The 18,338-nt window shown below is 35.1% G+C and overlaps 1 protein-coding gene across 1 annotated transcript; it reads right to left on the reverse strand.

Annotated features, from left to right (window-relative positions):
• Nucleotides 1-2,032: 2,032 nt before the first annotated feature.
• LOC133186471 (uncharacterized) lies at nt 2,033-5,538 on the reverse strand. The gene is made up of 8 exons (XM_061321711.1): nt 5,426-5,538; nt 4,639-4,814; nt 4,353-4,498; nt 4,009-4,227; nt 3,484-3,677; nt 3,301-3,369; nt 2,808-3,043; nt 2,033-2,503 (listed from the first exon to the last, which is right to left on the reverse strand). The coding sequence occupies exons 1-5, from the start codon at nt 5,536-5,538 to the stop codon at nt 3,666-3,668; spliced, it is 666 nt and encodes a 221-aa protein (XP_061177695.1). The 3' UTR covers nt 2,033-2,503; nt 2,808-3,043; nt 3,301-3,369; nt 3,484-3,665.
• Nucleotides 5,539-18,338: the final 12,800 nt, after the last annotated feature.

An 18,338-nucleotide genomic window follows, 5' to 3' on the forward strand; every position in this document is an offset into this window, starting at 1 on the left:
TCCGAGACGCTTAACTCTTGTCGCGAAGACGCTTTATGAAAATAAACACCTTTTTACTGACGAAAAAACCCAAAATGGTTCGGTATTGCTGTGTTCCAGGCTGTGGCAGGTTCAATGGGCACAGATTTCCGAAGGACAAAGATCTTCTTCTTAAATGGAGAATTGCAATCCGTCGTGTTGACGCAAGAACCAAGAACTTATGGAGTCCAGGCAAAGAGGACGTTGTCTGCCACTTTCACTTCAAAGAATCGGATTACAGGAAAACTGAGTCAGGTACGTTTTACGATTTATTTACTTGGTTTTAAATAAACGTTTTCATCATATTAATTGTTGAGAATCATTTTTAAGAGTTGTTTTTAATTGTGATTTCATGTCCATGAAGATGAAAGTTGTTTTTTGTTGTTTGTTCAATTTCGTTTGCGTTGCTTTGTGGTTTCTTTTTTCTCCTTTCAGGATGTCAGTAGAAAAGTGAGTATTTTATGTATTTTTGAAATTGTAATAATTCAATCTAATAACATGAATAAGGAAATTATTTTCTTTATCATATAAAAAGAAAGCATATATTCTGTGCTTTGGCATGGTTTAATTAAATTATTACAAATGTTTTGATAGGACAGCGGTGTCTGTTGATCCCCACAGCTGTACCATCCATTTTTGAGTTTGATAAAATAACTCATGCAAATGAGGAGGTGGATACCCCAAGATCTTTGAGAAAGAGACAGAGAACTGAACAGCAGGAGAAATCAACCGCACACTCCAGTGGGTCCTGTTCCATGGAGATGGACGTGTCAACAATCCAGGAAGAGGTTACTGTTGATTCCAGTGAAAGTCCATTAATGGAGCCTGAGGAGACACAACCGGAACCCATCATCCACACTGAGAGGGAAGTTCAATGTGCCATTGAAACTCTTGGGAAATTTTCTATTAAGCATTTTCAGTTCAATAGCAAGATGGTACAATATTATACTGGATTTATTCATTTTGATCATTTTCAATTGTTTTTTCATTCTTTAGTTCCAGCTGTATATGAATTGAATTATAAATGTAATTTATTGGACCCTGAAGATCAGTTATTTCTAGTATTGATGAAACTGCGGCAGGCTAAAGAGGATATTGAACTTTCATTTTTTTTTTGGCATTTCTGAATCCACAGTTTCTAAACTTGTTGTTACATGGATCAATTTTTTGTATTGTCAGTTGAAAGAATTAGAGGATACTTTCTGGGTGTCTATGGATGTAATTAAGCAACATATGCCTGCTGATTTTTCACAGAAATTTCCAAAAACTCGAATTATATTAGATGCCACTGAACAACCAATTCAGAAACCATCTGTTTTAGAGTCCCAGTCTGCTACCTGGTCTAGTTACAAACATAAAAACACTCTAAAAACAATGGTAGGTATCACACCAAATGGTGCTGTATCTTTCGTATCTTCATCATATGGTGGTTCTACTTCAGATCGACAGATCATAGAAAGATCATCTTTACTTGACCCGGAAAAGTTTAACAGCGGCGACAACGTCATGGCTGACAGGGGCATTATGGTCCAGGACCTTTTTGCAGTACAAAATGTCAAGATAAACACTCCAACTTTTTTAAAAGGGAAGAGTCAACTCGACCCAATTGAAGTAATTCATGATAGACGTATTGCCTCTAAGCGCATACACGTTGAAAGGGTAATTGGACTTGTAAAGTGTTTTAAGATACTCAAATATGAATTACCATCTTCAAAGGTTCCTTTGGCATCCAGAATTGTGTACGTGTGTTTTGCAATTGCAAATTTCAGAAATTGTATTGTAGACAAAAGTGCTTGAATACAAAATTTGAAACTGATTTCAATGTTAATCTTTTTTCATCCACTGCAGTGGCAAAAAACAAGTAAAAAGTAAATCAAAGAAAATGGTTTAATACTTTCTATATCTATACAATGCAAATACTTTATGTTAATCATTTAATTTTTTTAATCTGACTTACAGCTCAAATAACCTATGATTAATGTTCAAAAGTACATGACCAGTAAGTAAACTCTGTGCATGTAAAATTTTGGAGGGAAGTGACTATACTTAACATGTAAATTTAACTCACAATATGGATGACAAGTATGGTTTGAAATATTTATCATAAAACAATTCTAGTTTTGGAAGAAGAGAATTCTCACAATATTGAAGATCGAAATCTATATTCTGAATGAACAAATCTTTCAAAATGTATACAACAAAGTAACAAAATTTCCTCTTTGCAATATACATTTGCCCTTGTATTTGAAAATAATATTTAGAATTTGGTTTTAACTTATATTGTCCTGTCAAAGAGTCTATTGTCAAAAATGGAAAGTGCTTTCCAGGTTGGATTTTCTCATTGCGTCCTGCAAAGGGGCATTTTACTTCAATAAGTGCATCACTCCCAACAAGGCCATCAGGTGATGCACCTAAGTATGATTGTTCCTTATCGACGAAGAAGCCGCATCTTGTAACCTTTTTTCCGGTTTCTTTCTCGAAGTTCCTGTAATGACAAAAGAGAAAGTATAAAAATAATTTATAATCAACAGAAGCTAGTACTGAGCTGACACTGCTTGATTCAATGACAAAACCAGCACTCTACCAAATGAGCTATGAAAGTGATACCCTAAACTAGAGCAGTGCTAATAATAGTAGTACTGGTAAGCCCCACATTATCATAAATGGTCAACCTCTTCAATTCTAATTAATTTCCAATCTATTCCCCCATCTTAAGTTTTTGTTGTATATGTTTGTCAGTATTAAGCTTTCAAATGGATAAAATTTCCAAATCCCAAACCATTACACACCTAATAGCACGTGCCTCATAGGTACGACCATGAACAAGAGCTTCACTTCGAAACAGAGCAGCAGAAGGCTGGTGAATGGATTCACAGAGTTTCTGCTTATTCCTCCTGTCTGTAGCTAAACAGATATCCCCAAAACGAGACGCAGTGATTCGCCATGACCTTTCCTTGAACCAGTCTTTGGAGCTAGCTTGTCCACGGGTCTTCTCCTCAATTGCAACTACTTTATCTGTAGTAAACTAATAGAATAAATAAGTAATTACATTTTATTTTTAACCTAGAATCCCATGTATCTTGCACTGGGTTTGCAAAACAAATTTACAAAGGAAAACACAAATGTATGTCCAATGTGCTCTTTGAATTTAATACTGCATACATTTAATTTGTACATGTGAACATCTTAACTTTATTTAAGTATAATTATTTAATATTTGTTAGATTTATGAGAAAATCTTTTAAGGTACAATTTTTATAAAAGGATTGAAGGAAAAACTACCTCAACAGCTTGCTGTACCCAATATTCTGTGAAAGGTCTTTCAAAGTAGTCATGGTCAAGCACGGCTGTCTATTAAAACAAAAAGCACTTCTAAAAGGGAGAAGCTAGTGAAAATGCATGAACAGTTTTAAGTTAAACTGCAATGCTTCAAAATATGCATGTCTAACCATGTGAATGATTTACCTGGATATCTGCTCCCTTGATGAGATATCTAAATGCGAGATTCTCTGATGTCTCAGAACAATAGTTTATAACCATATTTCTAACTCTTTCAGGGTAACCAGCTATATTTCTTAAATGTTCAGGACGAGGATCATCAAAGAAATCGTCATTCAATTTACGCTTCCTTGTAAGATTTTCAGCTTTCACAGGTGATCCTGAATTTTAAAATCGTATATGTTTAGAAAACAATAAAGTGTAATTATCATAACAAAATTTAATGATTTTCATTACAGTTGCATAAAATGTAGTACATGTATTGTACTTTTATTTCCTTGCCACTTATTGATTACTCAACCTTTTGTAGCACTGCACTTGTAATTGCTCATTAAATGTTTCTTTCATACTGAACACTTTGTCAGTGCTGAACTGACTTAATACTGAGGTACATATGAATTTACACCATCAAATTGACTTTCAAGGTGAGGTACATTGGTAAAATAATGAAAGGGTTTTACTTGCTTTTTAGAAGAAAACTTTAGTTTTTACCTGAGTATGCATGTTTAGGTTTGTGAAATGTCTGTAGGTTTTCCGTGCAGGATCTTTTGATCCAAAGGCCTTTTCCTTGACTAAAAAAAATAACATCAGTGCAACTGCAGCAAGATGTTTGCATGTACCTTGTGGCCCTCGTCCTGCAGGACATTCACAATGACTGTTCATGATGTCTCCGGAACATCTGTCAAACTTCATCTTAAAGTTATATGTTACCTGCAATTTGACAATAAAAATCAAATTAAAAGTAAACAACAGTTTATACTGTACAATATTTGATATTAAAATATAAAATTGTATTCCTATACATTAGTTCATGTATCATTTTTCAATAAACTTACTCTTGTTTTCATGGCTGCCCCAACAATCCCCGTGAAAAATAATGCTTTGCCTCGTTTCAGATATGAAGCAGCCAGAACCCTTTCACTGTCAAGGAGCAGTCTTCCTTTTTCTATGGCCTTCACATCCCCCGTGCTTTGTTTGTCACCTATAATATCGTTCAAGTTCATGATAATTACGAGGGAAAAAAATGCATACCAACACATAATAGTCAGAACAATAATGAACACTAAGTTAAAAGTGTAAGTTATATAATTATTTATTATTAAAGCAATTGTAAAAACAAACCTGCTAATCTATGTACAAAATACATGTCTATCTGTTCAATGCACATTTCTGGAATATCTTCTCTATGAGCATCCTGAAGCTGTTGGAATCCCCTCATAGGCCAGTTCACCTCTAACGGCTCAGGAATAAGAATTGGTTCATTCTTAAAATCTTTGTTTCGGTCGTATGCCCTTAGCCTATAATAATATTGATAACAATGTAGAATAATCTAACAAAAATATTTTAAATATATATATCATTTTTCATCATAATCATAAATTATACACGATAATATTTATAATTACTTCATATTAAAAAGTAAAACAAAAAGAGGATGCCAAGACGTACACATATAAATTATTCCTTCTTTTTATGTCTTTCTCCTTTCAATCATGCAACTCTTTCTCTCTTGTGTGTATGTATATTGTATTACATGTATATGACTATATATAAATGTTCATTTACAATGCACTTTCTTTTTGCCCCATGAAGGCCCTTAATTGGTAAATAAACTAATTGAATTGAATTGAATTGTAGGCCAGTCGCCGGCCTATGGGGTTACTCGGTACATAAACATCTCTGCCGAAAATAATGTATACATTGCCACAAGGGACTCCAAGTGTTACTAAATAGCAGCTCAAGATATCACATCATATCTGAACATATTGTATTTAAGTACAAGGAAAGAAACTAAGAATTTGACAGCGTCGGTGTGTAGAGCATCTACATGTAGGTAGCGTCGTCTGCCCAGCAAAATGTTTTCAAACTACTATGAAAAATAATCCTGCTACGGCAAAGAAATACGTACCTTTCAATTAAGTCAGCCTTCCTCCCTCTTGTTGTTGCTTCTCTTTTTCTTAATTCCTCCTTCAGTTGGGGAACGGTAAGTTTCAGATAAGCATGATCAGTTTCGTTTTCCATTTCTTTTCTTTTAAAGCGTCTTTTTAAAAGAAAGCGTTTTACGGATGCTCTATAGCGACGTAAAATTTAGAACCGATAATGGTCATCGGCGAACCCTATTCAATACTCATCTAAGTGCATAGTTTATGCTTTAAAACCATGTTATTGCATATCATTGTAAACTTAAATCAATAAACAACCATTCTATGTTCATTAAATTTCATTTATTTGCCACTTGTCCTTCCTGTAGTCAATGAAAGTGAGACATGTCAATTTCTTACATGCACTATATTTAAAGTGGTTGACCTTCACCCTTTTATTGTGGACCGGGTCCATATTGTCATCATTCTTTTAGATTAACCAATCAGAATGCGCCTAACAAAAGCATATCTAGATATGAAAAAATCAAACCTGAATCAATTCGAAATCCGGAAAAAACGTACCGAATCGAACCGAAAGATACTGAATCGCGGTTAACCGATATTTCGATTAATCCTAGTTAACTACATAATACACCTTTACAAATCGAAAGAGAGACCTTGCAGCAAATTAATGAGATAGCATTTACATGTAAAGTACAAGGCACAAACGCTTATGGCAAAGTACATTGCTGATACATTCCCCCCTCCTTTACATAAACGATACTATCATTTATTTTGATATTAATGATATAAATTTTAGCAGAAACTGAAATCATAAAAACTAAAAAATATCAAAATAGTTACATAAATACATGTAAATTTATGTCAATTTCATACAAATAAGATAAATAAATTTTAGCAGAAACTGAAATCATAAAAACTAAAAAATATCAAAATAGTTACATAAATACATGTAAATTTATATCAATTTCATACAAATAAGATAATAAAAGAAAACAATCAGTTACTCGCATGCCCAACTTTGGCTAAACAGTCAGTTTGATACTTTGTGATCTTTACCTCCAGTCTCTGTTTTATTTCCTGTCACTGGCCTGGTTATAAAAATGGCTCTGTCTCCGTCCACTGATCTCCTGAACCTTTAAATTTACCACTTTTTTTGTCTACACTTAAATTCTGTCAGCGGGGTCTGCACAAAGGCTCTCCTCTTCCTTGTGGCTTCCATTTGAAATTAGTTTCTCGCTTCGGAGATGGGAGGCAAGGGCATGGTCCCCAGCCGTGGGTTCCGAATCTTTAAATTTCTTACTACCAGGCCCATCATGGATAACATCCGCCTGATGGCATAGGTGACCATGTATGCGAACTTGGTTTTTACGGTGACTGGCATATCTACAACGTTATACATCACAATGTAAAGTTCAATCCGGTCTTCATGAATCTCCCTCCCGCCAATGTGTTTTGCTCACCCTGTAATTTGTCAAACAAGTATGGCAGTGGTCTGCAGGGCATTGTATCCCGCTTTCCGGCCACACAGGCCTAATATCCCTCTCCAGTTCTTACATTTCTTCTTGACTCAAAAAATCTCTAACTCACAGTTCTCCATAAAAGTTTATCTGAAAAACAGTTGTACAACAAATATTAGATTTTTTATGAAATAAATAATTATGCTAATGTAATACATGTATGTGTCGGAATAGGGCCCAGCTGTTTTTAAAATATTATAACTCTTTTATGTTACCAGATATTGTTTGTTGTTTAACGTCCCTCTCGAGAATTTTTCACTCATATGGAGACGCCACCACTTGCCGGTGGAGAGCTGCAAATTTTGTCCTATACTCGGCACTTACGGCCATTGAGCAGTGAGGGATCTTTTAAGTGCCAGCACCTACTGCGACACGGGACCTCGGTTTATACGGTCTCATCCGAAGGACCGGTCTCCACATCCCACAGTGGGATTCGAACCCGCGACGTAAGGATCAACTCCTTACTCCGCGACTTTAGAGCAGATGCTCTAACCACTGCGCCACGCGGGCGACTGTATTTATTAGAGATCCATCCATATCTCTTCCCTCGTTTGATATAGTGTAGGGCATAGTAATTGTCAATCAACATCTCTAAAATAAGGTAAGAAACCTAATGATATAACTGCTTTAAGATATATGGGACATACTTATTTAGAAATATACAAATATAAAAAAAATTGAATGACAAGTATTTTTTCAGCTCAAGGTCCTTCTCCCTCTTAAAGCGCTTAACAAGGCCATCGGATTGTACTCTTTATGGAATAGTTCTTGTTTTCTCTGTGCTTAGAAGTTTACATAGTTCAGAAAAAGTTTACTTTCGAATCCTCTCCCTTGATCAGTATGGATTTGATTTGGAATACCAAAAATGTGAAATGAATTCAGTAACATGTTTGTCAGCAACTGTAAAGGCAGTATGATCAGCTCCAGTATATGCTTCTTTCCATTTTGAAAAAAAATTGTCTCCTTCAACAATGATATACACATTTACATTATTCTTTGTAAGTTAACCACCTAAAACATATATTGCAATTCTGTCTAACAGTTTTGTTGACGGAAGGAGAGAAAACTGAATTGGAGACCTTCCAAACCCTGGACCTGACTTTCTACGTGCATGAAGATCATATGATTGACACCATACCTTAACAACATTTGACAAGCTAGACCAATGGAACCTTCCGTTGACAGACTCGAATGTTTTATCTCTCCCTGACCTGAAATTCTGGAATGACGTGGGGATTCAAAAATTTTTTTCTCTCATAATTTGAGAGGCAACAATCTAAGCTAGAGTATTCCAAGGAACGCTAGTGTTACCTTCTTTATAGCATCGTTAAAAATGCAAATAAAACTGATAGAGGTCAGCTCTTTATTTGTTACTTAGTTCATGCATTTGTCTGCATAAAAAAATGAAAAGGAAGTCTTTGATAGAATCCGTAATATAAATACCCATAAAGCTAATATGAATAATGAAATTGATATCAATAGAAATAATTATTTATCATTTCATTATGTGTTTAATCCAACAATCATCCAAATGTCTTTACTGCAATTGTCAGTCTGTAACAATCCATTCTGGTATACCGATTCCGATTTATTTTCCTTGTATTTAAATTTCAGTTTGTGTGGTAATTGTATATGATACATTTTCAAAGTACAGTGCCATGAGTTTATAAACGTGATATTAATGCTAAGAATCAAAACCCTCCCTCTAAAAATTCAAAACACCTTAGTTAAATTAATTGTCCAAAGTATTTTTGCAAAGTTTGTCAAAGGCCAAGGTCAGATGATCTGTTACCCTGGTATTTTTCTCATAATATTTTATGAGTAACTGTGCACATGCTAAATAGTATCAACTTCCCTATAAAATCTCAAAAATATGCAGTATATCAGATCTATGAACTACTTTGAAAAGTGGGTCAAAGGTCAAGTCCAAGGGTCACGAGATCGGTAATCAGGGTAATTTACAAAGGCTTGGACAAGATATATTTCCTGATCAGAATACATAGATTCTTTGAGAAATTCCCCTTTTTCAGCCTCACTAATGCAGATTTTTGAAACTTTAAATCACAGTTGGGGCAATATCAAACATATCAGTCGCCCGCGTGGCGCAGTGGTTAGAGCGTCTGCGTTTTGTACGATTGATTGATTGATTGTATGTTGTTTTACGTCCCATTCGAAAAATTTTCACTCATTTAGAGACGTCACCGTGTGCCGGTGAAAGGCTTCAAAATTGGACCTTTACTCGGTACTCAGGGCCATCGAGCAATGAGAGATCTTTATCGTGCCAACGCCTGCCGTGACACGGGGCCTCGGTTTTTAAGGTCTCATTCGAAGGACCCGCAACTTTCACTTCAAAGTGCCGAGCGCCTGGCGAAAGCTAAAATGAAATAACAGTGCTTGGAGGACTTTTGCGCACAACTCAAAACACCGAAACGATTAAGGTCCGGAAACTTATGAACCATGTACCCAGACCAGCATATAATATACCTAGTTCGGAAAGACGTACCCAGTTACAGCCGCGCCGCGTGCTTTCAAAAAAAGTGGTGCGATTAGGTGAAGACAGAGATAGCCTTTCCGTATTACTCGTTCAAAAATAGGATGAACCGAATGATCCAAAACGTAAACCAACAACACTGTCGGCGAACAGTATCCCGGGAAATCCGATCACCAAATCATCATGCGACAACTGTCATCTGAAAGGGCATCCATCCATCATGAATTGGGGAAATTAAACATGTCTCCTTATGATCTGTGCGGTCAGGAAGGAAAACAGCCTGATCACAAGCAATCGGTAACAGAGGTAAGTTTACGCACGAACACACAAAATTCTACAAATATATACAAATAAACAGCATATTTTCTTTCCAAATACGTACTAGTATATGAGCTACGTGCATTCTACATATGGTACATACAAAGTTTTCAAAACTTAAAAATTAACATCCTCTTAGGACTTAGAATTATTTTTGAATTAGAAGAAATTGAAGTACATGTATCAAAGTGCATGTAGTTCAAAGTGGGGATAAATCTATTTAAAATAATCATAGGCATCCCCATCTTACCTTGGTATTGGTAGAAAAAAGTTGTACTATAGTAGGGTGAGTTAATCGTGCAATTTGCAGACAGCTTACATCAAACCTGAATATTCCCTTATTTTGACTTGTTTCTCTATGAAAGCCAAAGTTTAAACTATTGAAGATGCTGACTATTATTATCATATCACGAAAATGGCCTTGAAGTGACGTCATATATCACATCATCAAAGAGGAGTAACATAATCCTCCATCGTGTTCATGTTCTTCTTCGCCCTATAACTATAGTCCTGCTGGACACGTTATTACTGGTGACGTAAATATAGTTAATAATGAGGATCTTAGATCACTAATTTTAAAAGGTCCTAAATTTAGGGAACCCAGATCCTTCAACTGGCGTAAGAATTTCATAAATATTATGAATTCTGTAGAGGACTACGCCAGGCGATGGGCCAGACATGAAAAAGAAGACCTTGACACTTTGTCAGAATGGATTAAATGTATCAGATGTATGTTAAAATCGCGCATCAAAAGATTGAGAGGCAATATGAAAACCATCTATCCTTCTGTATTCAATAATCCAGAAGTGAAAAAAGAATTAGATAGATTACATGATCAGTACGTACTGGTCCCTGCTGACAAAGCAGGTAACAACATTGTCTTTGTTTGTAAGGCTCATTATATTAAATGTATTTTAGAGGAACTTGGATTTGATTCTACAAGTGGTAATACCACTTATACTCATAGTTCCCTTTCTAAGGAAGAAATTCTTCAAAATCATATGTCAGTTTTGAATATTTTTAATATTCCAAACAACCAAAATGAATTCGAATTACCATATTTATATTGGATTCCGAAACTTCATAAAAATCCTTACAAACAAAGATACATAGCGGGTTCCAGTAAATGTTCAACCAAGCCTCTATCTTTACTCCTCACTAAGATATTAACAGTGGTGAAGGAGAAACTTCAAGAGTACTGTGCAACAATATATTCGAGAAGTGGTGTAAATCAGATATGGATACTTAAAAATTCCAAGGAACTTTTGGAAAATTTGAAATCACAAGATTTTACCAAAATCAACAGCTTAAAAACTTACGACTTTTCAACTTTATACACAACCATTCCCCACGATAAATTAAAGTCCAGGCTTTTTGATATCATTGACAGCTGCTTTTTCAATAAAAATGGAACTCGTAAATATACTTACCTTGTCATTGGTCATTTGCAAAATTATTTTGTTAAAATACATTCTGATTGTACACACAAGTACTCTGAAGTTGACATTAAAAAGATGCTTGAGTTTCTGATTGACAATATCTATGTGGTTTTTGGAGACCAGGTCTTCCAACAATCTATTGGAATTTCTATGGGTACCAATTGCGCCCTGTTATTAGCAGACCTTTTTTGTATTCATATGAAGCAGAATTTGTCCAAAATCTTGTACGTGAAAAGAAGAAAACACTTGCCGTGGCGTTCAACTCGACATTTAGATATATCGACGACGTATTGTCAATTAACAATGGCTATTTTCATTCTTGTGTCGATACGATATATCCTGGTGAACTTGAGATAAAAGATACCACAGAGTCTGACACATCTGTTTCATATTTGGATATTTTACTTGAAAAAGACGTTAATGGTAATCTAACAACCAAGCTTTATGATAAACGTGATGACTTTAACTTTTCAATCGTCAACTTCCCTTACTTATGCAGCAATATACCTTCATCACCTGCATACGGGGTATATATCTCTCAGTTGATTCGATACGCAAGAGCATGCTCTACGTATGTACAATTTCTAAAACGAGGTAAATTATTGACAAATAAGTTGATGAAACAAGAATATCAGCTGTCTCGTTTAAAGTCATCATTTCGTAAGTTCTATGGTCGATACAATGACCTTGTCAGCAAATACAATTTATCATTGAGTCAAATGCTGACTGACGTTTTTCACACTAATTGTTAGACCATTATATACACACTGAATTGTCGACGGATTTTTCCGTTATTTCCCGATCATGACAAGGAGCACACGGCGGGTGTGACCGGTCGGCAGGGGATGCTCACTCCTCCATGGCACCTGATCCCACCTCTGATGTTTGGAGGTCCGTGTTTGCTCTGCTCCTATTTTGTATTGTATAATGGACTTTTGAGCTTGAATACTGTTCGTTATCTCCATATATTTCATTCAAGAAGACCTAGAAAGGCCCACTAACTCTAACTGTGTCCACACAATATTGAAAAACAAGTCTTGGTAGCACTGCGATTCTATGCAAGTGGAAATTTCCTGCAAGTGATAGGAGATACTGTGGGTATTTATAAATTTTAATAAACTCTCTAGATCTGTTATAATACAGTATAAACATAATCAATAATATAATTCAGCCGTATTTACATAGGCATAATTTTGTGCATCGTCATCACCTACAGTCTAAATCAGAAATTGTCAAAATGCGCTATAAAACCATTCACATCTCTTGCAGGAGTAGATAAAGGCACAGTCTCAGTTACAATGAAAAGGGTGTCTGATATTTTGGCAGCTATAGCAAACCAGTTTATACGGTGGCCATCAACAGAAGAAAGGCTGGAGATCAAAGAAGGGTTTTACTCTATCTCAAAATTCCCTAACATGATAGGATGCATTGATGGCACACACATTAGGATATGACAGTGCATTCATGAACAGAAAAGGATACCACAGTATCAATGTACAGGTCGTGTGTGACCATAAAGGTACTTTTCATTTTCTTTATTTGACCTTCACCTTGATCGTTGTTGTTGCCCCTTACATTGTTTTAAAAAATGAAATAATCGGCACGCAATACAAAAGGACATAAACAGTTTTCTCCTAAAACTTTTCTCATATCAATGTGAAAAGAACATGCATAGCTGTGATAAAACATTACTCTTATGCAAATATTGTAACTGTATACAAAGATTAATCTCCCTTTTGACAGAAGGCAGTAGTGGATCAAAGTTATTGAATTCACATGTAATGAACTATATAGATCTACTCTGTTATAGTATTTATAATTACATGTAGTTGTTGATGGAGGAAATGGGAAGTTTGAAAATTGATTTTAATGGGTGACAGTGGCTATGTCTGCCGTCCATTCCTGCTAACCCCTTATCTTAACCCACAAACTGCAGCTCAGGAGAGATTCAGTAATGCTCATGCTAAGGCCAGAAGCCAAATAGATTGATTGATTGATTCTGTGTTGTTTTACGTCCCGTTCGAAAAAAATTCGCTTATAGAGACGTCACCATATACCGGTGAAGGACTTCAAATTTAGACCTTTACTCGGCACTCAGGGCCATCGAGCATTGAGGGTTCTTTATCATGTCAACGCCTACCATGACAGGGGGTCTCGGTTTTTAAAATGTCATCCGAAAGACCCGCAATTTTCACTCCAAAGTGCCGAGTGCTTCTCGAAGTCTATTTTTATCGACTTAGTACAAAAAATAATTTGCCTTATTTATTTCTCCATATTTTAAAAGCTATTAAAATAGTTCTAATCCTTTTTTTTTTTTTTTTACAATCGTACATCTTTTTTATAAATAGAGGACCTTTATATAAGGCAAGCGAGATATACATGTACGTCATTGACGTCGTCTAGCAAACCGAACGTCACAACTGAGGCATTATTTGCGATGTGTTACACGTAATTAGATGTAAACAAATAATAGTGATTTCGGACTCGGTGAATTTTGTACTCTTCAGGTGGCTAAATCATGGTATTGGCCTCAAAAACAGCAAAAGTTCTTAATTTTTGCGTCAGGTGAACATCAATGTATCTCAAGGTTTGGCGAAAATCGACCAATAACCTACCTTGTCCTTTGTGATATGATGATTCATGTACATGCATGAACTTATATAGATGTATTTCTTATCATGCATCATTCACAGTAGCTCATTCGGTAGAGCGCTCTCTCCGAGATCGGAAGGTCGTGAGTTCGAATCTAGGCCGCGACTGACCTAAGTTGATAGAAAAAGGGTAGCAACTCGCAATGCTCTCGGCACTTTGAAGTGAAAGTTTCGGGTCCTTCGGATGAGAACTTAAAAACCGAGGCTCCGTGTCACGGCAGGCGCTGGCACGATAAGGATCCCTCACTGCTCAATGGACCTGAGTGCCGAGTAAAGGTCAAAATTTGAAGCCCTTCACCGATATTGTGACGTCTCTATATGAGTGAAAAATTTTCGAATGGGACGTAAAACAACATACAATCAAACTTATCATGCATATTTTTTTTTTCTTTTCAAACCCTTATTTAATATTTTTGTAGTGATTAAGTTATCATATTTGATAATTGATTGATTCTGTGTTTGTTATTTGACAGTATTTATTGTACAATATACAAAGCATGGCCTTTAAGTAGCTTTGAAGGATTCTTAAATCCAATTATGGTTCTAAATAGAGATGTTTCTGAATATGAATCGAATCCGAATCTGAAAATGAATCTGAAACGAATATCTGAATCGGAGGGATCTCGATCCCGATTTGAAAACTGGAAAAAGATATCAGTACAAGAAAATTTCTTAATTATACAATAAATAATATAAGTACGTGTATATGAATATTGATATTTTTTCTGTGATTTATTTTTCACATGTACGATGACGAGGAATATATGGAATTTAAATATGAAAAGTGTTAAACCTTTTCTTCCTCCTTTTGAATTTAACAAGTTCATAATTACTTTAATTTGCAAAATACAAGTACATGTCTTTTTATTCTTCTGTTTTATCTTCTCCTTTTTTTGCATTAACTTTGTTTTGTTTGTTTGTTGGTTTTTTTTTTTTGTTCATTTGTTTTTTTATGGAATTCCATATACGACAGCCAACTGCTTACTGCCACTGCTCATAGATGATATTGCCTGTTTTGTTATCTTTAATATCTTTAATTCGCATGCTTAATAGAATAAACTCTATGGTAGATTACAATAATATTAATTACAAAAATTTGTGGATTCAGGAATTTTTAAACAGTGAAGGAAAGGAAGAAATAATATAGGAGGAAAGAGTTTTCCATCTTAAATACAAAACATTTAATTCCCATATTTCTTTGCAAGCAAATAATTCAATAGATTTTTTGACGGGGTGGGAGGGGGGGTATTAAAGGTTTATATACGTCAGAAAAAATGGGGGGAAGGGGCAAACTTTTAATAGGATCTTGAGTAATATTTGTTGGTATATGCATTTATATCAGAAATACTAATAAAAAAAATCATAAAAGCCTTTTACTCTATGTAAAAACAGTTGATCTCAGGCAAGGAAAAGCAATATAGTGCGGGGGGGGGGGGGGGGCAACATAATTCCCTTGACAAGGAATAAAATAAGTCAAAGGCGTCTTTAAGGAAGGAGAACCACTGTATAGTATATGTTGGAAATTAATTTAGTGGGTACCCCCCCCCCCCATCACCACCACAAAGGATGTTTTTATAGATCTAACATTAGCAATTAAACCGATTTACATAAGACACATATAAAAATTCCCAAATAGAGGTACTTTTCCTAAGAAACACCGAAAGATATTGCTAGATATTTTACACTAGGCAAAAGTTATGTTATTGTAATTTTCAGCAATATTTCTAGTATAAATACATAAACCAACAAATGTTACTCAAGTTTGTTCTTTTGTCGTATGTGACCTCCTCCCCCCCCCCTCTCCCCCTCTTCCCGCGTCATAAAAAGCTACCAAATTATTTGCCTGCAACGAAATGAAGAAATTAAATGTTTTGTTTTTAAGAGGAAATACTCCTTCTTCCGATTTACTCCTTCCTCGCCTGACAGTTTAGAAATTCCTAAATCCGCCAAATTTTGTAAGAACTACGCACGCTAACTCTCGATTCCCGTCTACATTTTCCATCCATTTAAATCAATGTAAATGGAAATTTGGACTTCAAAACTTGTTTGAATGCAAAGAAAAGTTCATTAGTATTAAGTACTAATTTTAAAAGCCAGTGACAAAGAGTTAATTGCTCTTATTTACAACTCCTTTCATAAGGGGGTAGAAGATTTTATCAATTGAAATCAGGCTGAAAACGTAAACATTACAAGATTTTCAAATACTCATGGAAATGGATAAATGACTCTTATATCTCACCGTATGTTTAACTTATGTAAAACTCAACATATGAGATTGATAAAGTACATTTTTTTATTTGTTATCTCATTTGAAATTGGTAATAAATGACTAGTTTCCTGTTTCTAATCTTTAAACACGTGATCGCCCCCCCCCCCCCCCCAGCCCGTGAGACAACAAAACCTTTGGAATGAATTTGTGAAATAAAGTTTTCAATTCATAAAAACTGAAAAAAAGATTTGTTGTTTCGCTGGGGAAGATGTTTTGAAAATCAATTTCCATTTTCCGTTAATTTCGATGATGAAAAATTTCTCAAATTAAAGACTTGTATCTCTTTGTTTTCCCAATTAAGTTATGTAATACATTTTACGGATCTAGATGGGAGGGTCGGTGGGGTCCGGACCCTCCCCCCTGGAATTTGTAGAGATATTTAATGTATATACTAAACCAACTAAAAGTGACCTTGGACCCCCTAGAAAACGCGGATCCGTGTTAAGTTGGTATGTGAAGATAGGAAGCATAAGTAGTTACCCCCCCCCCCACACCACCACCACCACGAAATAGGTTTTTCACGGTTTGGAAAGGAGCTTACGTGTTTTTTTTTTCTTGTAAGGAAATTTCTGGGTTGGATTTTTTTTTACCGGGGTGGACCCCTCCTGGAAAAATCCTTTTATAAAAATTCACATAATATCAATATAAATATGAAAATTTATTCAAATATGTGTGGCAGTTTGCATTGAGCAGTTGGCAGTAAGCAGTTGGCTGTCGTATATGGAATTCCATAAACAAACAAACAAACAAACAAACAAAATTAATGCGAAAAATAATAATAATAATAATAAAACAGAAGAATAAAAATACATGTACTTTTATTTTCCAAAAGTAATTATGAACTTGTTAAATTCAAAAGGGGAAAAAAAAGTTTAACACCTTTCATATTTAAATTCCATATATTCCTCGACATCGTACATGTGAAAAATAAATCACAGAAAAAATATCAATATTCATATACATGTACTTAAATTAATTATTGTATAATTAAGAAATTTTCTTGTACTGATACCTTTTTCCAGTTTTCAAATCGGGATCGAGATCCCTCCGATTCAGATTCGTTTCAGATTCATTTTCAGATTCGGTTTCGATTCATATTCAGAAACATCTCTAATACTAAATATAAAAGCATTTAATATTTCTCAGGAAAAATTATTTTTACTTCACTCTTGCTGGATTTGCAAGTGCACAAAGTCTTGCGCTCTTTGAAGGGACTTGAAATTCAGTATAATCTCTCGCCCTTTTTGAAGCTGATGGTGCAGATGATGATGCTGTGAATGTTGAAGCAGTAGAATCCACTGAGTTTGGCATTTCTAGCAAGTTTCAATAATTTATTTTGTATTGTGTAATAATTTGACATTCAAATTACAACTGAAAAGGTGATGACATCCTCAATGTCAAGGTTTTGTGATTTCGGAACTCCACACAAACCCTTGACATAAGTCAAGACATAGAAAACAGCTTTTATTGTAGGTGAGTTTTGTAAACAAATATGACTCGTCTTTAAAATGAAAAGTGTCGATATTGTAGGATTTGTGACGAGTTACATTAAATGAAACATCGGGGATTAAATTTTAGAAGATCGTCATCCTAACAGTAACAAAAGATATGCTCTGGAGTTGGGCCATTTGAAAACAACGGATTTGAAAAATACATTCTCATTAGTTAATTTATAATTACCCATTACGTCATGTGTAACCACAAACCCAATTTTTAAATAGCGACTTATGTCAAGGGTTTGTGTGGAGTTCCGAAATCACAAAACCTTGTGAGGATGAGGTGATGATAAATTAAACGCATACATGCAACATTGCTTGCAACATCAGGGTTTGGCCTCTCACTACAAAAGTAGGCTAAGTATAGCTACATGAAGGTGTGCTACAGGCAGCTTGCCTTTCCAATTCAGCCTCAAATGTGGAGCTAAGAGCATCTTCCCATTCATCCAATGACTCATTCACATTGTTACATTTTGAAGGATGTAAGAGGACACTATATATTAATAGCGAGCGCAGCTCAATAGACTAACGTGTAAGAACAGAGGTAATTTCGGAATGACATATACGTCAGGCAAATTTTAGTGTAAAACCTTCCCAGAATTCCCTTACTACCAGGATTCCATGCGATAATGTCGATAAAAATAAAATAAAATATAAAAGGCCTGCAGTTTGCCGAGAGCTTAAAATTAACAAAAAATAATTGCATTTACTCTACAACGTATTTTGTTAGAAATTGCACTAGGCCTGTAGTCTCG

This window comes from Saccostrea echinata, unplaced genomic scaffold, assembly GCF_033153115.1.
Source record: "Saccostrea echinata isolate AGI-Se365-2 ecotype Australia unplaced genomic scaffold, CSIRO_AGI_Sech_v1 ptg000014l, whole genome shotgun sequence".
Taxonomy (NCBI): Eukaryota; Metazoa; Mollusca; class Bivalvia; order Ostreida; family Ostreidae; genus Saccostrea; species Saccostrea echinata.